Source organism: Triticum aestivum, chromosome 7A (assembly GCF_018294505.1).
Source record: "Triticum aestivum cultivar Chinese Spring chromosome 7A, IWGSC CS RefSeq v2.1, whole genome shotgun sequence".
In the NCBI taxonomy this organism is placed as follows: domain Eukaryota; kingdom Viridiplantae; phylum Streptophyta; class Magnoliopsida; order Poales; family Poaceae; genus Triticum; species Triticum aestivum.
Window position 1 is genome coordinate 710064448 of NC_057812.1, and position 27809 is coordinate 710092256.

At 42.1% G+C, this 27809-nt stretch overlaps 1 protein-coding gene and 1 long non-coding RNA gene across 3 annotated transcripts; one reads left to right on the top strand and one right to left on the bottom strand.

The window, feature by feature from the left end:
- Nucleotides 1–27367, bottom strand: LOC123153815 (uncharacterized). The gene is made up of 5 exons (XM_044572745.1): nt 27224–27367; nt 26032–26655; nt 25821–25916; nt 25368–25518; nt 1–299 (listed from the first exon to the last, which is right to left on the bottom strand). The coding sequence occupies exons 1-5, from the start codon at nt 27365–27367 to the stop codon at nt 1–3; spliced, it is 1314 nt and encodes a 437-aa protein (XP_044428680.1).
- Nucleotides 21563–23987, top strand: LOC123149567 (uncharacterized). Of its 2 annotated transcripts, none has more exons than XR_006474755.1 (4): nt 21563–21933; nt 22170–22950; nt 23304–23418; nt 23550–23987. It is a non-coding gene; the product is annotated as an uncharacterized lncRNA (long non-coding RNA). The 2 variants fall into 2 exon arrangements; XR_006474756.1 differs by having other exon boundaries at nt 23561–23987.
- Nucleotides 27368–27809: the final 442 nt, after the last annotated feature.

A 27809-nucleotide genomic window follows, 5' to 3' on the forward strand; every position in this document is an offset into this window, starting at 1 on the left:
CTATGGAGCCATAGATACAGAAACAGAAGATATAACATAGTGCCATTCCACGGAAGGATGCGCTAAGGAGAACTCGTGAATTTTTGCTTCACTTGGCGTGCCCTCACCGGAGTGCTTGAGAATCACATTGATAAGCATTGGTGCACATCTCAATAGATGTTCCAGGAAGTCAAACTCACGCTTGTCTCCTTGGAAACCATCGATTTCCACATCTTTAAGCTTCGTCAAGGAAACAATTTGGCTTGTCCAATCGGGTGGCTCGCAGCCACAATATTCTTGACATTTCTCTTTGTCACGGACTTGGAGGTGAGCACGGGCTCGAAGATGCTGGCCACTAGCTGGGAGGAACGGGTGCGTGCGCTGCGGCCTGATCGTTCACCACCACTGGAGAGGGTGCTGATGCGGTCCAGTCCGCCGGCCGATCGAGGCGGTGCTGGCGATAGGCGCAGCTCCATCGATCTATCTCGTGCGATAGGGTATTCGGGCTTTGCAACAACGTGGGTCAATATAAGGTTTTGAAGCTTTGGGTCAATATAAGTCGGATACACGGATTGGTGTACGTTTGGCAACAACGTGGGTCAATATAAGTCGGATACTTGGATTGGTGTACGTTCGGCCTCTCACTACAGGAAAAACTCGCCTAGTATCGTTGCGTAAGCCGAGTGCTGAAACACGGGTTTACGGCTTACCTACGTGTACACCATGAACATAGCGGTCCGGCACTTGGCTTAAACAACGAACGGCGGCGTACACTCGGGTAAGCCGAAGTTGCCTCGGAGAAGCATTCGGCTTACAGTGCAACGCAGGGCAAAGCGTACCTGCCACGTGGCTCACGCGTCACCCGCTAACGGCTCCATGACGGTGCTGCAGGTAAGCCAAGTACATGGTATAATGCACTCAGCTTACGGAGCACAAATATAAATATTGCAAAAAATGATAAAGTTGGTGAGTTGGACTTATAACCGTTACTTGTTGCATTTCTTTTCCTTCCCCTCTTTCTCACACATTTTTTCTAGGCTAGTTTTCATTGCACTTTCAATCTCATTTCATCACTGCTACAAAAAAATAGAGACGCGTGCCTGATCTACCGATGACTAAAAGTAATCATACGAAAATGACACAGAGATTTGTTAACGAGATTTATTGATAGATATATCCCCGGGGCCTAACCGGACAATCACGCAAAAAGGTTCAGAACATCGTGTGGCAGTCCCCCTCAAATCGAGCAGAGGGGGGGGGGGGAGGGTAAGTCATGTGACCGCATGCGCTCCAACCTAGTTTGGCATGTAGGTATGACCTGCCGTGACACAGAACAACAGGAAAATCCCCCGGTCAAACCCCTCTGGTACCCGGTCAAAGCCGTAGACCGCACGGGCCCGCGAAAGGCGGTGGCGTCGAAAACTGCCCTGGGAGGGCCTGAAGACGCACTGCCCTGCATGGAGCCCTGATATATCAACGTAAGGGCGACCGGTTTGAAATATGCCCTAGAGGCAATGACGAGCTCTCATAGCGACAACGAACGTACCATGATGTCAAATAGGAAGCCACCACGTAGGGTGTACCTGAGCACGCGCCGAAGCGGGCACCGGAGGACCAGGTCCTCGAGGGCGGAGTAGGCCGCGAAGGCGCAGCCTGAGAGCACCAGCGTTCTGAGAGCGGGGAATAATTCACCGGTAGCTGGTGGCCCGACGGAGATGGAGGTGGCACGCTGGAAGCACAACAGCTCGACCCTCTCATACAAATATTCGTCCGATGGGACCGCGACGACGAGCTCCTCCGGCGAGAGCCGCGCGGCGGTGCGCAGCAGCGAGGCGAGGCTGACGCAGGACTCCGCCTCGCAGACTGAGTCGGGGGTGGGGGGTGGCGAATATCAAGACGGGACACCGCCGAGGCGACCACGCGGGCTAGAACCGGTTCGGCGCAGGGGAAGGGGACGCCGTGGAAGACGAGCACGGGGATGCGCACGTATGTCCAGCTGCTGTTTGTTTGTTCAGTTTGTCTAATTCACATCTAGATGTTTTTAAAAAATGTCACATCTGAGGTCCAACAATATATAATGCCACAACAAAAAACAAAAAAAAAACTAGGAAAAAAATAGACCATAAATAGAATGGACATCAGCTTAGATGTGACGTAACTATGTCACATCTAGATGTGTTCTAGACAGACCCTTGTTTGTTTGTTTGTTTTGTCCGCGATGTAGCGAGGGCCATCAACTCAACTTCTCCTTCTCCTCCTCGAATTGAAGCAAAGAAATGAAAATGAATCGGCATATATAGATGGATTGGTCGATCCAACTCCAAATTGAACAAGAAGAACCTCCTCACTCACATGGAGAGTCTTGCCGTCTCTTTCTCTTTCATCTTGAACGACAACCTCTTCTCACATGGAAACCAATGCATCTTGTCGTCGCCGTCGCCCAAGTCCCAAGTCATAAGTCACACGCGAACCCCGCACGCGGATAGATCACTATCACTTGTATATATATAGAGACGACGGCGGTATGGTCTAAGAGAACAAGCTCTGGATGATGGCTCTCGTTCAGATGGCCTCATTGTTGCGGATCGATGAGGTGACGCAACCCAGGCCGTTGATGGGTATCCCTAGGCTAGCACTCATTTCATCCACAGAAAAAGAAATTAAGTAACACGGGTTCGTGGTTCAACGAGGCTTCCTTCCAAAATACCACTCCGTCCCGAGGAATCGGTAATTACAACGCAGGCAAACACTGCATTAATTAACCACTACGACGGTCGGTTCCACTGCGCTGTGTCAATGCATGCAGAGGTAGTAATTAATACTCTACATACCTGCTTTTTAAAATGGCCTCAAGAATATTCAACTTCCTCTGTATTCTACTCCCTCCGTTTCTAAAATAAGACATTTTAAAGAGTTTCAATACGGACCACATACGCATGTATACACATATTTTAGATCCATCCATTTTCCTCTGTATGTAGTTCCTGCTGGAATCTAGGTTCACCCATTTTGCTCCGTATGTAGTCCCGGAATCTGGATTCATCCATTTTTCAAAATCTCTAAAAGTACTTACATTTACGAACGAACGAAGGGAGCGGAAGCTAATTAAATTTCCACAGTCGACTTGCTTTCGTTGAGGATGTCGAAAATAAACAATGTGGGTTGAGGATGCCCAAAATAAACAATGTGGGTTACACCCAATTCTAGACAAGGAGAAAAGTGAGTGCTCAAGTCTTGTTTGATTTTGCTCTTATTTTCACAAGAATCACAAGCAAGTGTATATGCTAGCTACAGTTTACAAGAAAATGGACCATAGGCACAGGCAGGTGACAGAAAATGAATCCTCCTCAAACTGATTATGCCACCGAAAAGACAAGGGCTTTATTTAGATCATCAAAAAAGAACATTCAGTTTGATTGCATCCCATCTTCCAAAGACATGGCAGTTGGCAGAAAATAATTCTGTTCAACCTATATATACAGAGGTTCATTCATTGGTTGTTCACAACATTTATGATTCCCATGAACAAACCAACAAACGAAAGACAAAAGACGAGCACGGCTGCTCGATGGTTGATGCCCTTCGGAGGCCATCACCAAGGGTAAACCAAGATTACACGACATTCCAATACAAGTAGTGGGCATGCACAAGATCTTCACTCATGGGTGTGATCAATCAAACAGGGATCCCCCTACTCTTCCCCGACAACCCAACTCAGCTAGATCCTCATCATCACACCGTGTAGATCCGACCACTTCATCTTGACAACCAACTCCAGGTGGCCCATATATACGCTCTCCCTCCTGTGTTCATAATTAACATCCCAAAATGCGAGTCTAATTTCTCTAACACCACAAGACAAGGCAAAAATGCTAAGAAAATAAGTGACGACAAAGAGGTTCATGGCTCTGCCTAGTTCATTCGAATTCGATAACAAACAGCATTATCTCAACATCAATGAGAATACAACATGTGCAACCGTGCAAGCAGAACTGACCGTCCAATCAAACAAGGGGAGGAAAAAAATATGTTACCCTAGCCCCTCCCAGCCAGCCTTCAAATCACGTATGCATAGGGAAAGGAAGAAAGGACCATGCATCTGCATCCAGTTTCAGCACATGTCCTTTAATAAATAAATAAATAATAAAGTCAGCAATTAACAACAGCACGGAGTTACAATTCTTTCTATTTCCTGAGAAGCAAACAAATCCCCACAGAAAACGAAGTTAACTTGTCATCACATAACTGTAATTTCAGTGGTTGACGTTCTTTTTTAAAGACAAGTAATCAACTAGCGTTGGCCTTGACCCATTAGCTAGCAACATTGCAGTGAACCACTATCTAGCAACAATGGCAACTACCAGGGATTTCCTTTTGTCTCCCATGTGTCTACCCTTATGACCACTCTAGTATATATGGCTGGAGACTTTGGAAAGAAACAACAACAAACATGAAGAGATACAAGATGGTCATGTCCTAATCATAACCCTTGTATATTTACATTTTTTTTATGAATTATACCTCTTGGATAGGTCCAGTTCTTGCTAGGCCAGCGTCTGAAAGCTTAGCATCAGAATCCCGCAAAGAGTAACATAGAATGAAACTAATATAGTATCTTCAAAACGTAATATCACATCACCAAGTTTCATTAGTTTCTACAATATGAGTGGCGATACAGTTAACTTGTGCGATTCTACTTTTCTTAAAAAAAAGAAAAGCTTTCTTGCAATAAGGTGATCTTATACTTCTAGGAAACTCATCATAGTTGACACTTTACTTCTTTTTATTATTTCTTTGAACATGAGCTTCATTCGCAGTTCAGTACAACTGAGCCCACAACTTCAAAGGGGCATGTCCCAGCCGGCCAGCCCACACCTATTCCTATAGCTGCTATCTACGGAAGGAAGTCAGCCTATCCTATGATCCTATCCCATCTCCACGCTGGGCAGCAGAGCCGACGGAGAGGAAGAGTGGGTGGCGCTAGAGATCGTGGATGTTTGACATTTTTAAAGAAACACAACATAAATTAAGGAGCAAAGGCAGGAGGGTGACAGAATATATTCAAAATCACGGGATGTGAGCACATCTAAGACTGCATTCTCCTTCGCAATACTCAATAAACAGCAAGAATGCAACATCAAGATTATCCTCATGCTCTTCACAACATCAAGATTGCACACAAACACTTAAAGGAAGGAGAAGAGAGGTGGGCATACCTCGGTGGCGGCCACATCTACCCCGTAGTCTACGAGCTGCAGCCCATCGGGAAAGGTCCAGAGATGAATGGGCATGTACATGAGAGAAACAAACTGAGCACCATTTAAGTTCACTATCTCCTACATGAGCAAAGGGATCATGACATAAAATTAATCAATATCACAGTACAGGAGAACACATTTTTAATTTCTAAGACTGCATTCTCCTTCACTAAGCTCAGTAAACAACATCACCTAACAAATGTTGGGGTATTACAAGTCCAGCTATCATTAGCTGGAACAAAGGTTTAAATGTCAAGAGACGCCTCTGCACATGATATACCAGGGAATTTATTGTTGTTGTGGAGTTCTTCACGTAAACTCATAGATACTGCTAGTAAATGTGATCCAGATTAGCTAATCGCAACCATGTAAGCTTAGTTTCTGATAATGCCATACTTGTCAGTGCCAAACATGACAGTTTCTTCTTAAACTTCTCATTGTACACTACATATATTTTTTAGCTACAGCTTGGGATTTTGCAAGTTAATGGTTACTACTGTAAAATAGTGAAGAGGAAAACTCAAGTAGCAAACACAAAGCCTGACAGACCATATATAATGGTAGCATGAATTTGACAGCAGTGACAACAACTAGAATGGGCAAATGCAAAAAATAAATGCACATCGATGTCCTCAAGCTTTCCTCGTCCCCTTAGCTCCTTGTTGCTGGACTTCATCGCATTCATGTGGACAAACAAAGGCGAACTTAAATGGTACAGGGAAGAAGCTTCAGAAGGTATATAGTGGCATAAATAGTGAGGGGGGGGGGGGGGTATAGTCTGCTTGAGGCCAGCATCGGCAAAGCTGAGCTTGTCAAGGTTGTGTAGATCTGTTTGTTGCCTTGCACCTTGTACATGCGCTTGTGCCCGGGGAGCCCGAATTCAACGGCGGCCACAAACCAACTATTGCCTGCATGACAGCATAGCACACATAAGAACCATAGTCCAAATATAGATATCTAGCTATGGAGCAAGAGTTAAACAGTACATAACTACACGATACTAAAACAAGAAAACCAAATGTGTTTAATCATGTATGTGTATTATCGATAATACAAAACTCCTATCCAGCAATATAAGTAATTATCATAGCTTATCTACGCGCAGAGAGAAGGGCAATTTAGCATATGCCATAAAGATTAGATATTTCCTTGAGCTTGCCAAGTAGCAGTAACAAGTAAACTATGACAAGGGACAAAAGAAATCGCCACCACCATGTTTGATGAGACCAGACCCCGGACAAACGAACTTGGAATTGGTGATGTTTGGTTCAAATAATAACGTAAAGTTGCCAAAATATCTTGTCAAATTTGCACAAGCTTTACTATTCTAAAACAATGATGAGTAAATGCAGCAAGAAATATCAGCACGCATTACGAATTCAGAATTTGTTTCTCCATTTTTAAACTTGATTGCTTTTGCAATTAACATGCTCTGTGGGAGTTCATGGTTTCCAGCCAACTAGTTTGTCTTTACACCTCAACAACACATGATTCAGTTCAAAGAAGCTTTAAATACTTGTCCCAAATAGCTATCCAATCAGGTTTTAAATATTATTTTTCCCAAATAGTAACCATGAACAGTAGGTAGCTATGTTGTCAACTAAAGGCACATCAAAGGAATAAATAAGGCACATGGACCAGCCAAGCCTCTATCTTGCAAATAGGAAATTTATGTGTTCTCAACTGATGGCTGGGACAATCAACCATCTGTCCTTTTTGTTTGCCCAACAAATATTACGTATGATAGGCCTGTGCTTTCTCATCCCTATGGTTCGAACATATAAATATTCCCAAGGAAGGCCAACAAAACTAAACATTGAAAAGAAGGGATAGAAAAATAAAGAGTGGATGAGCTCACTGGAGGCTCCTGACCGATATGACAACCGTGCCATACTAATGAACAAACACTGCCTGGAAGACAACAAGGTTTGCATATGTTACAAACTGCCATCTAAAACAGTCTGAACCTGAAAATGTATTGTTGCACATGCAATAGCTAGTAGCTGCTACTTGAACTGAAAACTGATCCTACAGTGAGTGCCAGGCAAACAGAGCACAAGCATAATGCGTGCATGCCACCGGATGATAATGAAACAATGTACATACAATACGTCATGCTCTAAATTCTCTAAGTATATAGTCAGAAAGCAGTAGCATAAACCAACCCAAGTATAGTATTTCTGTTCTTGTCCCAGCTTAATTACAAAGAGGGGAGTGACTTTTGTTAACCTATGAGCCTGTATACTTAACCCAGAAACGACCAAGTATGATCCAGTACAAGCATTTCTTTATCACACCATAACACATAATATAGTCAGAGACCAAGCCCTTGTAAGATGACCAAATTAAACATGCAACTTATCCTGTTAATGACATGCCAATGCCACATGCACTAGGTCATTGGCGCGATGGCCGGCACATCATGGCCACGATGGTTGGGCTCCTCGGAGCATGTGAGAGGGCATGAGAAGGAACCAAGTGTCTTACCCGCGTAGTAGTCGAAGAAGAGGCGGCAAGCGGGGAAGACCACCAGTGTGCGTCGGGGTAGCAGTATGCTATCACCACACTACTTCTGTTTCCAATACAAGTACTGGGCATGCACAAGATCTTCACTGATGGGCATGACCAATTAAACTGGGATTCCCCCTACTCTTCCTCGACAACCAAACCCAGATAGATCCTCATCATCACACCCTGTAGAGCCGGCCACTTCATCTTGTTGTCAATATCCTATAGTACAAGCATTAATTAGCGTTTTGGACATTTCAAGATTTGAAAGGCCAGAATTGATGAGCTTTGCATTGAAAGAAAGATAGGTGTCCAAGATTATTAGAATGTCTAGCATTTCTCTTGATGGTTTGAAGACTTTTAAATTCAATTTTGCACTTCGATTCCATTAAGACGAGTTTCACTTTGATCATCTATAAAATACCATTGCATATAATTATCTAACAACTGAAATCTGTAAGAAACTGAAATCTGCATGAGGTGCTGCTGGTGACCAACAAGTGTCACAAATCAACACTCGCCATCTCCAGATGCACAGAAAAAGATGCTACTACCGGCGATTTCCTTTCGTCTCCCATGTCTCTACTCTTATGACCACTCTAGTATACATACAGACTAGAGACTTTGGGAAGAAACAACAAACAAGAAGAGATACATGATGGTCATGTCATAATAATAACCCTTGTGTGTTTACAAGTTTTTTATGCATGATACCTCTTGGATTGGTCCAGTTCTTGCTAGGCCAACGTTTGAAAGCTTAGTATCATAATCCTGCTAAGAGTAACATAGAACGAAACTAAGACAGTCTCTTCAAAAAATAATATCACATCACCAAGTTTCGTTTATTTCTACAATATGAGTGACCATACAGGTAACATGTGCAATTCCACTCTTCTATGAAAAAAAGAACAACTTTCTTGCAATAAGGTGATCCTATACTTCAAGGAAACTCATCATTGTTGACACTTCACTTCGTTTTGTTATATAACAGGAGCTTCATTCCATTCGCAAATAATTACAGCTTAACTGAGAGCCTCTAAAGAAAACAAATAACAACCAAACCCACTAACTTCACAGGGGCAAGTGCCAACCCACACCTATTCCTACATCTACTCTCTACAGAAGAAAGTCGGCCTCCTATGATCCTATCCCATCTCCACGCTAGGCAGCAGAGCCATCAGAGAGGAAGAGAGGGCGGTGCTGGAGATCAGGGTGTTTTTAAAGAAACACAACATAAATTAAGGAGCAAAGGAGGGTGGCAGAAAATATTCAAAATCACAGGATGTGAGAACATATAAGACTGCATTCTACTTCGCACCACTCAATAAATAGGAAGATTATGATTATGGTCTTCACAACAACAAGATTGCACACAAACACTTCATAGGAAGGGAAAGAGAGGAGGGCACACCTCGGTGGCGGCCACATCTAACCCGTGGTCATCACCGGGCCCCCTTGTCTATGACCTGCAGCCTGGGAAGGGGGCCAGAGATGAATGAGCATGTAAATTAGAGAAGCAAACTGAGCACCATTTAAGTTCACTATCTCCTACAGGAGCAAAGGCGGCATGACAGAAAATTAATCAATATCACAGGACACTAAACTCAGTAAACAATATCACGTATCAAATGTTGGGGTATTACAAGTTCAATATCATAAGATGGAATAGAAGTTTAAATGTCAAGAGACACCTCTGCACGTGATATAATTACCAGGGAAGTCAGTTTACTGTTGATTTGTTCTTGTGGAGTTCTTCACGTAAACTCATGGATATACATCTAGTAAATGTGATCCAGATTAGCTAATCGCAATCATGTAAGCTAAGTTTCTGATATACCATACTTGGCAATGCCAAGCATGACGTTTCTAATTAAACTCCTATTGCACACTACATATAAAATTGAGCTACAGCTTGGGATTTTGCAAGTTAATGGGTACTACTATAAAATACTGAACATGAAAACTCAAGAAGCAAACACAAATCCTGACAGACCATATATAATTGTAGTACGAATTTGACAGTAGCGACAACAACTAGAATGGGCAGATGCAAAAAGAAACGCACATCAATGTCCTCAAGCTTTCCTCGCCCCCTTAGCTCCTTGTTGGTGGACTTCATCGTATTCATCTGGACAAACAAAGGCAAACTTAAATGGCACGGAGGAGAAGAAGCTTCGGAAGATATATAGTACTATAAACGGGGAGGGGAGCACGGTCTGCTTGAGGCTGGCCGTGGCAAAGCTGAGCTTGTCAAGGTTGTATAAATCTGGTTGTTGCCCAATACCTTGCACATGCACTAGCCCGAATTCGGCAACGACAGCCTCGGACCAACTCTTGCCTACATGATAGCAGAGCACATATAAGAACAATAGTCCAAAGATAGCTATGTGGCTATGGAGCAAACATAGATTTAATAGTATAGAACTACACGATACTGAAAAAATAAAATCAAATGTATTTAATCAGGTGTGTGTTATCGACAATCCACGCAATATAAGTAATTATCATGGTTTATCTACGCACCGAGAGAACGACAATTTAGCATATGCCATAAAGATTGGATATTCCTCGAGCAAGTCAAGTAGAAGTAACAAGTAAACTATCACAAAGGAGAAATGAAATCGCCACCAACAGGTTTGATGTGACAAGCTCACCCTCAGACAAACAAACTTAGAATAGGGATGTTCGGTTCAAATAATAAGGTAAGGTTGCCAAAATATCTTGTCAAAGTTGCACAAGCTTTACTGTACTAAAACAATGATGAGTAACTGCAGCAGGACATATCAGCACACATATGTACGAAATTAGAATTTGTTTCAATATTTAAACTTGGTTGCTTTTGCAATCAACATGCTCTGCGAGAGGTCACGATTTCCAGTCAACTAGTTTGTCTTTACACCTAAACAACACATGATTAAGTTCAAAGAAGCTTTAAATAGTTGTCCCAAATAGCTATCCAATCAAGCTTTAAATATTATTTTTGCCAAATAGTAACCATAAACAGTAGTTAGCTATGTTGTCAACTGAAGGCACATCAAAGGAATATAGAAGCCACATGGACCAGTCAAACCTCTAACTTGCAAATAGGAAATTTCTGTGTTCTCAACTGATGGTTGGGACAATGAACCATCAGTCCTTCTTGTTTGCCCAACAAGTATTAGGTACGATAGGCATGTGCATTCTTATCCCTGTGATTCGAACATATAAATATTCCCAAGAAAGGCTAGAAAAATTAAACATCAATAGGAAGGTATAGAAAAACAAAGAGTGGATGAGCTCACTGGAGGCTCCTGACCACTACGACAAACATTGCCATACTAACAAACAAACACTGCCTGGAAGACATCAGGGGTTTGCATATATATGTTACAAACTGCTATCTAAAACAGCCTGAACCTGAAAATGTGTTGTTGCATATACAATAGCTAGTAGCTGCTACTTGAACCGAAAACTGAACCTAAGTGAGTGCCAGGCACACAGAGCACAAGCATAAACCAACCCAATTACTAGTAGACTGCCCGTGCGTTGCCACGAGCATTTTATATTTTTGGCTGGTATTATTTATAAACCTAATGTATGTTAAGTTTCACAATATCAGAAAATAATTGAAATCCAATTTACTTGCAGTGTAAGTTAATAAGTTACATCTCATATGCTCCATGACGTTCAAAACATCGTTGAAGACCCGGTTCTAAGCCGTAAAGCATGGCACATTGAACTATCGAGTAGTCATCAGCTTTGCTCTGCCAGACGTTCTTAACGTCGTCAGTTGCATCAGCAGCAGGCCTGGCACCCAGCGGTGCTTCCAGGACGTAATTCTTCTGTGCAGCAATGAGGATAATTCTCAAGTTACTGACCCAGTCCGTGTAATTGCTACCATCATCTTTCAACTTTATTTTCTCAAGGAACGCATTAAAATTCAACGAAACAACAGCACGGGCCATCTATCTACAATCAAACATAAACAAGCAAGATACTATCAGGTACTAAGTTCATGATAAATTTAAGTTCAATTAATCATATTACTTAAGAACTCCCACTTAGAAAGATATCCCTCTAATCCTCTAAGTGATCACGTGATCCAAATCAACTAAACCATAACCGATCATCACGTGAAATGGAGTAGCTTTCAATGGTGAACATCACTATGTTGATCATATCTACTATATGATTCACGCTCGACCTTTCGGTCTCAGTGTTCCGAGGCCATATCTGCATATGCTAGGCTCGTCAAGTTTAACCTGAGTATTCTACGTGTGCAAAACTGGCTTGCACCCGTTGTAGATGGACGTAGAGCTTATCACACCCGATCATCACGTGGTGTCTGGGCACGACGAACTTTGGCAACGGTGCATACTCAGGGAGAACACTTTTTTTTTGAAATTTAGTGAGAGATCATCTTATAATGCTACCGTCAAACAAAGCAAGATAAGATGCATAAAAGATAAACATCACATGCAATCAATATAAGTGATATGATATGGCCATCATCATCTTGTGCTTGCGATCTCCATCTCCGAAGCAGCATCATGATCACCATCGTCACCGGCGCGACATTGATCTCCATCATAGCATCGTTTTCGTCTCGCCAATCTTATGCTTCTACGACTATCGCTACCGCTTAGTGATAAAGTAAAGCATTACAGGGCGATTGCATTGCATACAATAAAGCGACAACCATATGGCTCCTGCCAGTTGCCGATAACTCGGTTACAAAACATGATCATCTCATACAATAAAATTTAGCGTCATGTCTTGACCATATCACATCACAACATGCCCTGCAAAAACAAGTTAGACGTCCTCTACTTTGTTGTTGCAAGTTTTACGTGGCTGCTACGGGCTTAGCAAGAACCGTTCTTACCTACGCATCAAAACCACAACGATAGTTTGTCAAGTTGGTGTTGTTTTAACCTTCGCAAGGACCAAGCGTAGCCACACTCGGTTCAACTAAAGTTGGAGAAACTGACACCCGCCAGCCACCTGTGTGCAAAGCACGTCGGTTGAACCAATCTCGCGTAAGCGTACGCGTAATGTCGGTCCGGGCCGCTTCATCCAACAATACCGCCGAACCAAAGTATGACATGTTGGTAAGCAGTATGACTTATATCGCCCACAACTCACTTGTGTCTACTCGTGCATATAACATCAACGCATAAAACCTGGCTCGGATGCCACTGTTGGGGAACGTAGTAATTTCAAAAAAATTCCTACACACACGCAAGATCATGGTGATGCATAGCAATGAGAGGGGAGAGTGTTGTCCACGTACCCTCGTAGACCGACAGCGGAAGCGTTATAACAACGCGGTTGATGTAGTTGTATGTCTTCACGGCCCGACCGATCAAGCACCGAAATTATGGCACCTCCGAGTTCTTGCACACGTTCAGCTCGATGACGATCCCCGGACTCCGATCCAACAAAGTGTCGGGGAAGAGTTTCGTCAGCATGACAGCGTGGTGACGATCTTGATGTTCTACCATTGCAGGGCTTCGCCTAAGCACCGCTACGATATGAACGAGGTGGAATATGGTGGAAGGGGGCACCGCACACGGCTAAGGAACGATCACGAAGATCAACTTGTGTGTCTTGGGGTGCCCCCTCGCCCCCGTATATAAAGGAGGGAGGGGGAGGTGCGGCCGGCCCCCTAGGGGTGCGCCTGGAGGAGTCGTACTCCCACCGGGAGTAGGACTCCCCCCTCTTGCCTTGTTGGAGAAGGAAAGGGGAAGGGGGAAAGAGGAAAAGGGGGCGCCGCCCCCCTTCCTTGTCCTATAAGGACTAGGGGGAGGGGGCACGCGGCCTGCCCTGGCCGGCCCTCCTCTTCTCCCTTAGGGCCCATGAAGGCCCATTAACCCCCGGGGGGTTCCGGTAACCCCCCGGTACTCCGGTAAAATCCCGATTTCACCCGGAATGATTCCGATATCCAAATATAGGCTTCCAATATATCAATCTTTATGTCTCGACCATTTTGAGACTCCTCGTCATGTCCGTGATCACATCTGGGACTCCGAACAACCTTCGGTACATCAAAACATATAAACTCATAATTAAACTATCATCGTAACGTTAAGCGTGCGGACCCTACGGGTTCGAGAACAATGTAGACATGACTGAGACATGTCTCCGGTCAATAACCAATAGCGGAACCTGGATGCTCATATTGGCTCCTACATATTCTACGAAGATCTTTATCGGTCAGACCGCATAACAACATACGTTGTTCCCTTTGTCATCGGTATGTTACTTGCCCGAGATTCGATCGTCGGTATCTCAATACCTAGTTCAATCTCGTTACCGGCAAGTCTCTTTACTCGTTCCGTAATACATCATCTCGCAACTAACTCATTAGTTGCACTGCTTGCAAGGCTTAAGTGATGTGCATTACCGAGAGGGCCCAGAGATACCTCTTCGACAATCGGAGTGACAAATCCTAATCTCGAAATACGCCAACCCAACATGTACCTTCGGAAACACCTGTAGAGCTCCTTTATAATCACCCAGTTACGTTGTGACGTTTGGTAGCACACAAAGTGTTCCTCCGGCAAACGGGAGTTGCATAATCTCATAGTCATAGGAACATGTATAAGTCATGAAGGAAGCAATAGCAACATACTAAACGATCGGGTGCTAAGCTAATGGAATGGGTCATGTCAATCACATCATTCTCCTAATGATGTGATCCCGTTTAATCAAATGACAACACATGTCTATGGTCAGGAAACATAACCATCTTTGATTAACGAGCTAGTCAAGTAGAGGCATACTAGTGACAATCTGTTTGTCTATGTATTCATACAAGTATTATGTTTCCGGTTAATACAATTCTAGCATGAATAATAAACATTTATCATGATATAAGGAAATAAATAATAACTTTATTATTGCCTCTAGGGCATATTTCCTTCATAGAGGTCATACTTAGTGCAAAATGAAGGCTAGCAAAAAGATTTAGAAGCGACCAACCAAGAAAAGAATAATCACATAAGCAATAATTAAGCATAATTAACACCGAATAATGCACCACAAATAGGGTATAATTTTCATCGCATGATCATTGACTTTCTTGCATGCATAGGGAATCACAAACCTTAACACCAATATTCTTACTAGAGCACAATTACTCATCAACATGACTCACATATCACATCATCATATCTCAAAACTATTACTAAGAATCAAGTTTATTTTGTCCAATGATCTTCATGACATTTTGTTTCTTTCTTTATCCTTCTTGGATATTTATCACTTTGGGACTAATTTTCATGTGTTGCTTTTCATAAGCTCAAACAAATATAAGTGAAGATCATGAGCATAACAAATTTTCTTTCTCTCAAAATAATTTAAGTGAAGCAAGAGAGAATTTCTTAAAAATTTTACTAACTCTTGAATAAATCGAAGTGAAGCAAGAGAGCATTTCTTCAAAATACTAAGCACACTGTGCTAAAAAAGATATAAGTGAAGCACTAGAGCAAGTCCTAGCTCATAAAAGATTTAAGTGAAGCATAGAGAGCAATTCTAACAAGTCATGAAATAATTTTGGCTCTCCCAAATAGGTGTGTCCAGCAAGGATTGATGACTTAAAACACAAAATAAAACAAGCAAAGGCTCATATCATAAAAGACGCTCCAAGCAAAACACATATCATGTGACAAATAAAAATATAGCCTCGAGTAAAATATCGATGGTTGTTAGAAGAAAGAGGGGATGCCACTCAGGGGCATCCCCAAGCTTAGTTGGTTGCTCATTCCTGGATAATAGCTTGGGATGCCAGGGAATACCCAAGCTTAGGATCTTCTAACTTTCTTTCATCTATCATAAGATAACCCAAAACTTGAAAACTTCAATCACACAAAACTCAACAAAACCTTCGTGAGATCTGTTAGTATAAGAAAGCAAACCACTACTATAAGTGTTGGATCAAACCAATTCATATTTTGTTTTTGTATTATATCTACTGTATTCCAAATTTTCTATGGCAAAAACTCATCAAAGAAAACCATAGAGCCATCAAAATAAGCACACAACACAAAGAAAACGGAATCTGCCAAAACAGAACAGTCTGTAGTAATCTGACACTTTTGAATACTTCTGTAACTCCAAAAATTCTGAAAAATTAGGAAGACCAGGGTAATTTTTATATTGATCTTCCGCAAAAAGAATTGGCATTTTATCATGTTCTGGTGATTTTTAACAATTATTTTCATGAGCACAAAGTTTCTGTCTTTTTCAGCAAGATCAAACAACTATCACCCAAGAAGATCCTAAAGGCTTTACTTGGCACAAACACTAATTAAAACATAAAAAACACAATCGTACCAGTAGCATAATTGTGTAAACACACAAGAACATAAAGAAAAAAACAAAAATAAATTTTATTCATTGGGTTGCCTCCCAACAAGCGCTATAGTTTTACGCCCTTAGCTAGGCGTAAGGCAAGGATCTAAGTTTTTTCATCTCTGTCCTTTTGAAGGAAAATAGCTAATTTTCTATTAATGGTATTTAATCTTCTATTTTGTGCAAGCACATGACCATTGACAGCAGAGGAAAGATTAAGCACGTTGCGAAAATTCGTATCCAAACTAGCCTTCATCTCTTTGATTGTTTCATTTTGATAAAAGCATAGAAGGGTAGTTGGCTCAACATGATCTCCCTTGGGATGCCCAAATATGGTTTTCATATTTTCATAAGTATCAACGGCATCCCCTTCAAGAAAACTGTTTTCAAATATAGAATCTAAGACTTGCTTAAAGGAAGAAGGCAAACCAGCATAAAAACTTTTCAAGTATATCTCTATCTGTTATTGGGGCACATAGCTAGCTCGGATTCTTAACAGTCTATCCCAAGCATCTTTCAAAGATTCATCAGATAATAACGAAAAATTCCGGGATTGTCTTCATCAAAATTGTCAAGATTATCCTTAACAACCCCGGTAAGTCCTTCCACAACATCATTGTCTATGAGCTTGGAGAGGACGGAGGGGCTATCCAAAGCATTAAAACTTGGGAGAAATCCCCTAGCCTTTTTAGGATCGGTCATGGCAACGGAAAAAAGAGAGCCGAATAAAATGGCAAATTTTTGTGAAGTGAGGGAGAGGAAAACAAGAGGCAAATGGCAAATAATGTAAATTGCGAGGAGATGAGATCTGTGATTAGGAACCTGGTTATGTTGAAGATCCTCCCCGGCAACGGCGCCAGAAATTGGCGTGGAGCCGGGAGACTATCTTGACTTGATCCTCCCCAGCAACGGCGCCAGAAATTCCTTTTGATGGCTCTCTGACTATAGCGCCAGAAAAGCTCCTGTCTGCTAGGATTGCGTTGGTATTTCCCCAAAGAGGAAGGGATGATGTAGCACAGCGAATGTAGGTATTTCCCTCAGTGATGAAACCAAGGCTATCGAACCAGTAGGAGAACCAAGCAACACAACGTAAACAGCACCTGCACACAAATAACAACACCTCGCAACCCGACATGTTAAAGGGGTTGTCAATCCCTTTCGGGTAATGATGCCAGAAATTTATAGTAGATTGAAATAATAGATCACAAATAAAATAAAGTGCAGCAAAGTATTTTTGTATTTTTGGTTTAATAGATCTGAATAAAAATGCAAAGGAAAGTAGATCGCAAGCAAATATATGAGAAAGAAGATCCAGGGGCCATAGGTTTCACTAGTGGCTTCTCTTGAGAAAAATAGCAAATGGTGGGTAAACAAATTTCTGTTGGGCAATGTATAGAACTTCAAATAATTATGACGATATCCAGGCAGTGATCATCACATAGGCATCACGTCCAAGATTAGTAGACCGACTCCTGTCTACATCTACTACTATTACTCCACACATCGACCGCTATCCAGCATGCATCTAGTATATTAAGTTCATGGAAAAATGGAGTAATGCAATAAGACCGATGACATGATGTAGACAAGATCTGTTTATCTATTGCATAGATATAGATCCCATCTTTTTATCCTTAGTAGCAACGATACATACGTGTCGGTTCCCTTTCTGTCACTAGGATCAAGCACCGTAAGACCGAACCCACTACCGGGCACCTCTTCCCATTGCAAGATAAATAGATCAAGTTAGCCAAACAAAACCCAAATATCGGAGAAGAAATACAAGGCTATAAGAGATCATGCATATAAGAGATCAAAGAAACTCAAATAACTTTCATGGATATAAAAAGATATAAATGATCATAAACTCGAAGTTCATCAGATCCCAACAAACACACCATCCTTCATTTTGAACTTGTCAAGTTGACTTTGAAGCACATCCAATTTGGATTCCTTGACGGACTCAGTACCTTCGTGCATATCAATCAAAGTATCCCAAATTTCCTTTGCATTCTCAAGGCGGCTGATTTGTTGAATTCTTCGGGGCACAATCCATTGAAGAGGATATCACAAGCTTGAGCATTGTATTGCAGCATCTTCAAATCTTCCGCGGTTGCTTCACGATTCGGTTCTCTTCCATCGAAGAATTCACCTTTCAAGCCAATACATACAATAGCTCAAATGGCGGGGTTATGTCCAAGAATATGCATTTTCATTTTATGTTTCCAACTAGCAAAATTAGTACCATCAAAGTAAGGACCTATACGGTGGTAATTTCCCTCGCTAGACGCCATACTCTCCTAGGTTGTGAAACCAAGGATATGATCACCAAAGCTATGGAAATCAAGGCAAATGGAGACCAAAGCTCTGATACCAATTGTAGGATCAAAAGTAGGTCTAGAGGGGGGTGATTAGACTACTTGACCAAATAAAAATCTATCCTTTTCCCAGTTTAAAGTCTTGGCAGATTTTAACAACTTAGCGCAAGTCAAGCAATCACAATACATTTCAAGCAAGCATGGCAAGAGTATATGAGCAGCGGAAAGTAAAGCATGCAAGGTGCAAGAAAATAAAGGAATATGATTGGAGTGTGCAAACGCAATTGGAGACACGGAGATTTTTGGCGCGGTTCCGATAGGTGGTGCTATTGTACATCCACGTTGATGGAGACTTCAACCCACGAAGGGTAACGGTTGCACGTGTCCACGGAGGGCTCCACCCACAAAGGGTCCATGAAGAAGCAACCTTGTCTATCCCACCATGGCCATCGCCCACGAAGGACTTGCATCACTTGGGTAGGTCTTCACTAAGTAGGCGATCTCCTTGCCCTTACAAACTCCTTGGTTCAACTTCACAATCTTGACGGAGGCTCCCAAGTGACACCTAACCAATCTAGGAGACACCCTCTTCAAAAGTTAATAGATGGTGTGTTGATGATGAACTACTTGCTCTTGTGCTTCAAATGATAGTCTCCCCAACACTCAACTGTCTCTCACAGATTTGGCTATGGTGGAAAGAGGATTTGAGTGGAAAATAGCTTGGGGAAGGCTAGAGATCAAGATTCTTGTGGTTGGAATGGAATGTCTTGGTCTCAACATATGCGTAGGTGGTTCTCTCTCAAAAAATGTATGCTGGAAGTGTAGGCACGTTCTGATGGCTCTCTCACTAATGGAGAGGAGGGTGGAGGGGTATATATAGCCTCCACACAAAATCTAATCATTACACACAGATGAGCCAACTCGGCCAAACCGAATATATGAACTCAGTGAGACCGAAGCAGTTCAAGATGTGAATGTTAGGCTTTTTGGTGGGACCGACTTGATCAACTTGGTGTGACCGATGAGCTAGGGTTAGGGCAAGACCTCATCTCGGTTCAAACGATTACATGAACTCAGTGAGACCGATTTTAGTAATAAGCTAACCGAGAGTTGGTCAGGCAAACTCGATGTGACCGATCGCTCATTTCGGTGAGACCGAAACGTTACGAAGGGAAACAGAGAGTTTGCATTGTGAACTCGGTGGGACCGAGCGCTCCTTTCGGTGAGACCGAAACGTTATGAAGGGAAACAGAGAATTTGCAATCCCATCTCGGTGAGACCAAGATCCCTATCAGTGAGACCGAACTGATTAGGGTTTCTGGCAGTGGCTATGTCAAGTGAACTCGGTGGCGCCGGATAAATCAAATCGGTGGGGCCGAGTTTGACTTTAGGTTTAGGACATATTTAGAATTGAGAATATGGTTGAGGGCTTTGGAGCATATAACTAAGCATTTTGAGCAAGTAGATCATTAAGCAACACCTCATCCCCTTTTAATAGTATTGCCTTTTCCTATGGACTCAATGTGATCTTGGATCACTTAAAATGGAAATGAAGAGTCTTGAGCTTTTGCCAATATGTGTCCTTAGCATTTTGAGGGGTCCACATCTCTAGTCCATGCCATGTCAATCATTTAACTTTCTGAAATAAAAATCTTGAAAGCATATTAATTCAATGAGCTATATGCTATGAATTACCAAAACCACTCAGGTATTAGTTGCACTTTCAGATGCAGAGGAGGATTACTTTGGCGCCGGAAGGATTTGCATGCTTTTTCATTTTCTGTAAGGCTTAAGGGGTTGTGCTACTTAATATATGGCCTTTGGTCTTTTGCAAAAAAAAACAAAGTCATGCTATAATTCAAATATTTTTTATCAATAAGAATATTAGGAAATATAACTTTTTTCACACTAGATAAACATTATTACAACACGCAGAACAATTAGTGAAATTGACCAGAATTAGTTAATTCTATGTCGACAATGCTACAATTTTTCTTTTATATAAGCAAATTATACGAATATGACTTTTTTGCTTTAATTTGTATGCTAAATTTGTAAAATCATCACAATGTTAGTTAACTTTCAATCAACTAGGTGATAGGTATACTCCATTTTCATTAAGGAAGGATGAGGATTCGGGGTCAGCAAAGAAATTTACGACCCTATAGAATGTGAGCTTCAACCCGGGCAATGTTTTTTTTATGTTTCATTGGTTCCTTTTTAGTTTATGCTTTTGTTGGTTAATTTTGACTTGTATATGCTAAAATCTACTTCATACAAGTCCTTGTCATGATCATGAATGGATGCCTTGTGGTCGGGAAAAATAATTTGTTTGAGTTTTTCTTTCTTTGTTACTCCCTCTGTAACTTAATATAAGACGGCTTTGGCACTGTCTTGGACTCTAAAAACAAATTTAAAGAGGGAGTACCTTGGTTTGGTTTACACAACATGTGACAAATTCTGCCCAACGGGATGAAAATGCAGTTCTCAAAAGTTGTAAAAGTGGTAAAATCAACAGGAAGCCACCATATAACATAATAACTAGGATATATGCATGTATAATCAAGCTTGATATATGTCATCTTCCCACATTTGCAATGCTCCAACAACATCAGTTTAATAATATTTTCGCGGAACCTAAATTCTCATTGCATCACTACCTATGGAGCCATAGATATAGAAACAGAAGATATATCATAGTGCCATTCCACGGAAGGATGTGCTAAGGAGAACTCGTGAATTTTTGCTTTACCGGAGTGCTTGAGAATCACATTGATAAGCATTGGTGCACATCACAATAGATGTTCCAGGAAGTCAAACTCACGCTTGTCTCCTTGGAAACCATCGATTTCCACTTCTTTAAGCTTGGTCAAGGAAACAATTTGGCTTGTCCAATCGGCTGGCTCGCGGCCACAATATTCTTGACATTTCTCTTTGTCCTAAGAATAAAAATTAATATAAAAGGAAGAATTACTATATCTTTCCCTACTAATAAAGCAATTACTGCTTCTGGGCGTACGTCATCGACGCTTTGGCAAAAAAGCCCCTCTGTTTTGTAGTATTCAATCCACAGTCCTTTCTTAAGTGAGAAAACGTTTCGTTCAAACATTTTACAAATAAATCCTTATAGTTTACTGTATTCATCACACGGTCCTTTTTAAAGTGAAAAAAACCACCAGAAACACACACGAGAACGGGCTCTCCTCTCCCTCGCCTCCCGATCCCAACCGCCAGGCGCTCGATCTGGTGCCGCGCCGGCCATCCGGGCGCGGCGTCGATGGATCTGGCGGCGGGTGCGGCGTCTTGCTCCGGTGGCGACGATGTCCTGCTGATGCTAAGAGACCAGGGCATGAGGGAGATAGGAAGAAATGAGGATAAGGGGCACAAGGTGAGGGAGGCGGTCGCCGCCGGCGGCGGCTCCGGTGACCGGCCGGAGGGCAGGGAGAGGAGCTCCTGTTGAGGCGGCGGGGCTTGGTGGATGCTGGTTCCTCCGGATCGACCCCCTACTCAGATCTGCACGCCCCTGATGATTGGAGGTAGGTTAATCACTCTCCTCTTTAAAACTAGATCGTTTTCTTCTTTGATCTGGAAAACATAAAGCCTTAGACACCCAACGGTATGTTTCAACACGTTTTTAGCCTTGATTTGATGTAAAAAGGATCTAATTTCTGTTCCCGCTTATGTTCTGGATTTCATCTTTTCTCCTTTCTCTGATTTACTCATACACGACTCCTGACTTGCTGCATGTGGCTGCTGAATCTTCCTACTGCAGGTGTGCTTTTCACATGTTCGTTGAGTTGCTTAATGACATAAAAAATGAAATCTGGAGTTATGCAATTGCAGCAACAAGGACGGATGGCCATCTTCACAGGTTATGCCCCTTACTGTAGTTTGCATTCAGTCATGTGCAGTAATAATGACATATTTGTTAGCCTGCTAGCTGTTTCCAGATTTTTTTAGACATGATTGACTGCTTCTACACAAAAGGAGTTTGTCGAAAATAAGAGCAATCCCACTGTTGCTACAGAGCCTGAAGATTCTTTGCCTTTCTTTGAACTGTTTCAGTTTTTTCTTTCATATGGCTACAATTATTTGATTGGTCCATGTAGATTTAGGCAACATGAGATGAGCCGATGATATATATTGTAATGTATGATGTCTATTGCTACAAGTGTTGATGTCTTGGTGATGGCAGGTTTTGCAAGTAATTGAAATGCTTTTTGAGTAGACGATAATTAGATAAAGTTCTACCTGATCTTGAGGTATGTGAAAGTGAACTCGGTGATTTCGAGTAATTCTAAGAGTATACATCTCATCTATCAGGTATCCTTTTTTGAGTAATGCTAAGAGGATACATCTCATCTATCAGGAATTAATCCATCTCGTTTTCTCTGTGTTTACCTTGTTCTACAAATGGCTAACTAGGTAATGATTATTGATAGCTAATGACATGAGGGAGAGGGGGACAAGCCCCTTTAGCTACTGCAATACGGTTGTGCATACAAATGTGCTACTCATATTCCACTGTTAGACGAGCTAGCCGCGAGAAGCAGGTTCAGAATTCAGCTCCATTTGATTTACATTTAGATCATCTTGATGCAACACCATCACTTTTCTTGATAGCAAACAACAATTTTTAGTAATCATATATAGCTTTTCTTTGGTTTGTTTATTCTATTATACCATAGATATCATGAGAAACTGTTAATCACTTAAGGAGGGTGTTCTGTTCACTCAAAATGAACTGCCTAATGGTCTGATTAGTTTATGTACGTGAAAATTTATTTTAATAATTATAGTTGCAATTCCCAGACAAGGCATATGTTCTTTTATACTTTTATAGTGAGTTTACAATAGGTTGAATAGATTCGATTTCTATTTCCTTTCCTCGTCGTCGTCCGCTTAGGTTGTAAGGGGAGCCAGAGAGGTGAGGGAGGTGACCAAAGCGGCAGCGGCCTTGGGGTGCCGAAGAAGAGTGCGCGGGAGGATGGAAAGGGGCTCGTATACGGCGGCTGGAAGAGGTAACCTAGGATTTCGTGGTGCTCTACTCTATACCTCATGCTCGGATGATTGTACTTTTCGTTTTGACTGATCAATTGGGTTTAAATCTGTATGAGTTGGGTAGCAACTTGAGCTCATATTTCGCTTGCAGTGGTTGTGCAGAAGGAAGATGTTGGTTGAATGAGTCCCTTGGAGCCTAGCGGTGCTGCTCAGCCCTGTACATGCCATTGCCCGCCTCTGTGAGTAACTGGGATCCTCACGCTACCAATTTGGTCATCCCTGGGAAACATCAAGCAGATCATGAGACTGCATCTTGAGAAGAAGCATTATTTACAACTCAGTATTATGTCATGCATGGAAGAAGCACTCGACCTTATTACTAACTACTTCCTCTGTACACAAATATATGACGTCTTAGACTGAACATACAAGTCTCTAAAACGACTTATATTTATGTACAGAGAGAGTAATAACATGTAAACAGGTGTGTTGCGTTCCTATTCTGATCGTGGATTTCAAGCATACTGCTAACAAATGTTGGAGAGCGTGGCAAGTTTCATCTAATTCAATACTGAATTTCTGGCCTTCACATTGCCATCTTTATCCCATATAAGTTTCCGAAGTTTATGATCAGTATAACTACATTTAGTAGCTGTTGCAAGCGAAACACAGTTGGGTAGAGCAAATTAATTGTTGTTGACCGAAAATAGTAGGCACCAATTTGTTTTTGTGCAGTGGGTGGGGAGAAATTATATATGGTAGAAGCCAACCTGGTCGTTTTATGTTTTTTGTTGGACGATGTTATTTATCTATTTGGTTACTTGTGCATAACTTTATTTAATTGCTGAAATTTATCTTGCATTAACAGTTTTTCTATTTGAATGTAGTCCTGGTAATTCTTTCAGTTGGGAGATTAAACCCTAAATTAGGTATATATTCTTCATTGATTGTTGCTTGACTTTCACTAGAGATTATTTTTTCACAAGAAATGGGTGTTGTAAATGAAGGATTCCATTCCCCACTTTAATAGTAGAGATTTGAGCGAATATATCTATTCATGGTATATCTTAATATCATAGAACATGTTATATACTTTTTTATATATGGCGATACTATTTTCTATACACAGCGGTACTACTGGAGAGAAAGAGTGGTGAATGCTACATATGTAGAACAATTGTAATTTTACCTGAGAATTGCTTTTCTATTTAAACAGGAAATCTGATTGTTAACAAAAGAATTCTACAAACCCCTTAATTTATGGTACACTAATTTTCCCGGCTGTTATTTGGAAGGGATGAGGTGTTCCAAGTGTCAATACACACACTCTCTCTCTCTCTCTCTCTCTCTCTCTCTCTCTCTCATACTAGATGTAACATGTAAGTAGTACAAACTACTAAGATAGCACATTTTCTGAATAAAGAGTACATGTTATAATACATGAATAGAGGTGCCGTCATTTCAAACCTAACTGGAAAAAAATGCACATATATTCTGGAAGAAGTCTATAGGAGTGGATGAGCAAATAACACATCACGTTCGAATAATAGTGAATGTGTTGCATTTGTTCACCTAAATTAGTTTGGTATTCTGTTCTACAATGTTAATTGCAGAACAAAGACTAGCGATGGTGCAAATAGAAGATAGGTTTACTGGAGGGGGTAGGGGGGAGGTGTGAAATATAACCAAATTGCAATGGTCACGTGTTTGGAAGTGCAGGTCGAGGACTCAAGGTGGGATTGCGAGTGGAAAGGAGGAGGACAAGAAAATTAATGCTATAACGGTAAAAGAAAGCCGACAAAGCCATATGGATGCATGAATATCCACATGTTACATAACATGATGTTGAATCACTCGAACATACCCGTTGCAACGCACGGGCACCTTTACTAGTACACAATAAGAAAATAACTGATATGCTGAACAAGGACTACATAACATAGAGAATTATAATTAATTAATCACAAACCTACCATGGATTGGGGCACGGCAACCTTGAGCCTACGTATGGTAGTACAAATCGTATGCATCCGGAGGAAGTAAAACGATACTGCTCCGTAAACATGGCCCATAGGTGCAAGGTGCAGCTCCAAGTCAAAGACAGAAAAGTGGACCGCAACCTGCATCCGTAGATGTTTCTCTAATTCACGAGAAAAAACATCTTGCGACCAAAATACAAGCCGGTAACAATATGGTTCCTGCATGTTTGAGCAAACAATTCCATCATAAATCCTTCTGAACCACGTCTTTTAAACTTCGGGGTGGGAACTTGGGATTCGTGACCTGCGAGTGACGAACTGACCTTGATTGCGTCAATGCGCAGCACCGGAAGTTGTGGTCCCTCTGCCGCCGCCGCCCTCGTCGTTGTTGACAGCAAGCTCACTGTCTCGAGTGTCCAGTCAGGGAGCTCCAAGTCAAAGACAGACAAGTCCGCAGCAAACTGCATCTGCAGATGTTTCTCTACTTCACCCGCCAAGTTATCTTGCGTCCATAACAAACCCGAGATAAGGTATCTGTGCTGCAGATTCGACCAAAAACTCAGTGTCCTCCACTTGAAAACCTAGCAAAACTGTATAACAAAATCATGCTTGTTAATAATGTATAAGGATTAAGGAAGCAGGTCACAAACTAACCTTGAAAGATTGTATATGCAGCACAGGTGGGTGTCGTCTCGCTGGCGGCGACATCACCAAGCTCACTCTCTCAAGTGTCCTGTATCCCATCCCCATGAACTTGCTGCCGTAACGGCAGTGCCATGAGACATTGTCCGCCATCGGTGCCAAGACGGATACGCCGTGGTCGTCTCCAACGCGGGCGGACAAGGTTAATTGCTCCAGCATGGGTGCTGCGACGTCGATGCCGCTTACTCTTGCTTGGCTCTCCCACTCGAGGACGTGCTCCTGCAGCGCGACCGTGATGCTGAGAGGGATGCCGATGTAGAACGCGCTAGGGCCCAAGAACCTGAGCGTGCGCAGCCGCGGGCAACAGCGGACCAGGTCGGCGAGTGCGTCGGGAGTGCTGCCGCAGAGTATGATTGTTGTAACTTGTAAGCGCGGAGAGGTCTCCGATGGCTGGAGCGTGGAAGATGAGTAGATGACGGAGGAGGACGCGGAGAGCGAGATGGAGGTGGCCCGCTGGAAGCATGGCAGCTCGACCCTCTCGTACGGCGCGGCATGCAGCGGCACATGGGACTTTGGAGGGTGAGGACGAGCTGCTCTCGCCGGCGATGCAGTGAGCTCTCTTGCGACTGGAATGAACTAGAAATGATAAGAATCAAATAAACATGTGATGGACATGCCATATCTATTGAGGATTTTGTAACTTCGTGTTTTGTGATTTTCCTTTGTGTGGAAATCCATTCATGCGGAGCAGAGCACGGCACAAAAGCGCGCTTGCAGGGAACCGTCCAGGCTATGCTATCGGCAAGCACACGATATAGGGAAGAGGAACACAACAGGGTGAGTAATTTTGGTGAGCAACATGCACACATCACCCATTGTGGAGGCGACAATGAAAATTTGCAAGGAAACCTATGCTAGATATCAAAGGATGTCTTTTGCAAAGATTACCGTCTCCAACATTTGCATAGAAACTTATGCGAGATGTCAAGGAATATCTTTTGCAATGATTTGAGTCTCGTCGGCACGATCTGGTACGATCGTGGTTTTTTTTTTTACTACCTTGGCTGCGCGTTGCAGAAACTTGATTGACCAGTGGCGAGTCTTTTCCAACATACGTATATATATGTGGGCACATAGGCATCAAGTTGTAGGGCTGTCAATCCCAGCAAACAAATAAGATTTCTTATTTGTCAAGGAGTTTTACCACAGGCATGTTGCGACAAGAATTAATTAAGAACCGAGTAGAAAGATCTGCACAAATGACGACCACCTGCAGCATGTGATTGCATAGATAATAACTCTTGTTGCAGACACTACTCTCAAATTCCACACTCTGCTCGCCGCACATAGCTCGATGGGCTCCTGAGAGATGCAGCTCGAAGAGCCATCTCCATGCCTCGCATTTGAGGCTCTTCTTTTAGGCCATTACTTCGTCGGCTAAACACAACCGCATGAAAACTTTTTTTTCCACCGAGTTCAAAAATTATACCTGTACTTCAAAACAAACTTGTTTTCTCCACACCGACAATGTTTCATACTCCCTTCGTTTCTAAATATTTGTCTTTCTAGAGATTTCAAATGAAACACCACATATGGATGTATATAGATATGTTTTAGAGTGTAGATTCACTCATTTTGCTCCGTATGTAGTCACTTGTTGAAACATCTACAAAGACAAATATTTAGGAACAGAGGGAGTAGTTTGGAAAAATGTCTCCATCGCATGGAAAATATATCTCCATTGAATGAATCCATTCATAAAATCAACTAGCATGCTAGCTATATGAATT

Excerpts from the sequence above, each read along its gene's own strand:
- LOC123153815 (XM_044572745.1), bottom strand. The coding sequence starts at position 27,367 with ATGTGCGGCGAGCAGAGTGTGGAATTTGAGAGTAGTGTCTGCAACAAG. Across the intron at positions 25,519-25,820 it reads AGTTTGCTGCGGACTTGTCT|GTTGCGGTCCACTTTTCTGT; the intron begins GTCTTTGACTTG and ends CTACGGATGCAG. Across the intron at positions 300-25,367 it reads CGTGCCCCAATCCATGGTAG|TCCGTGACAAAGAGAAATGT; the intron begins GTTTGTGATTAA and ends CTCACCTCCAAG.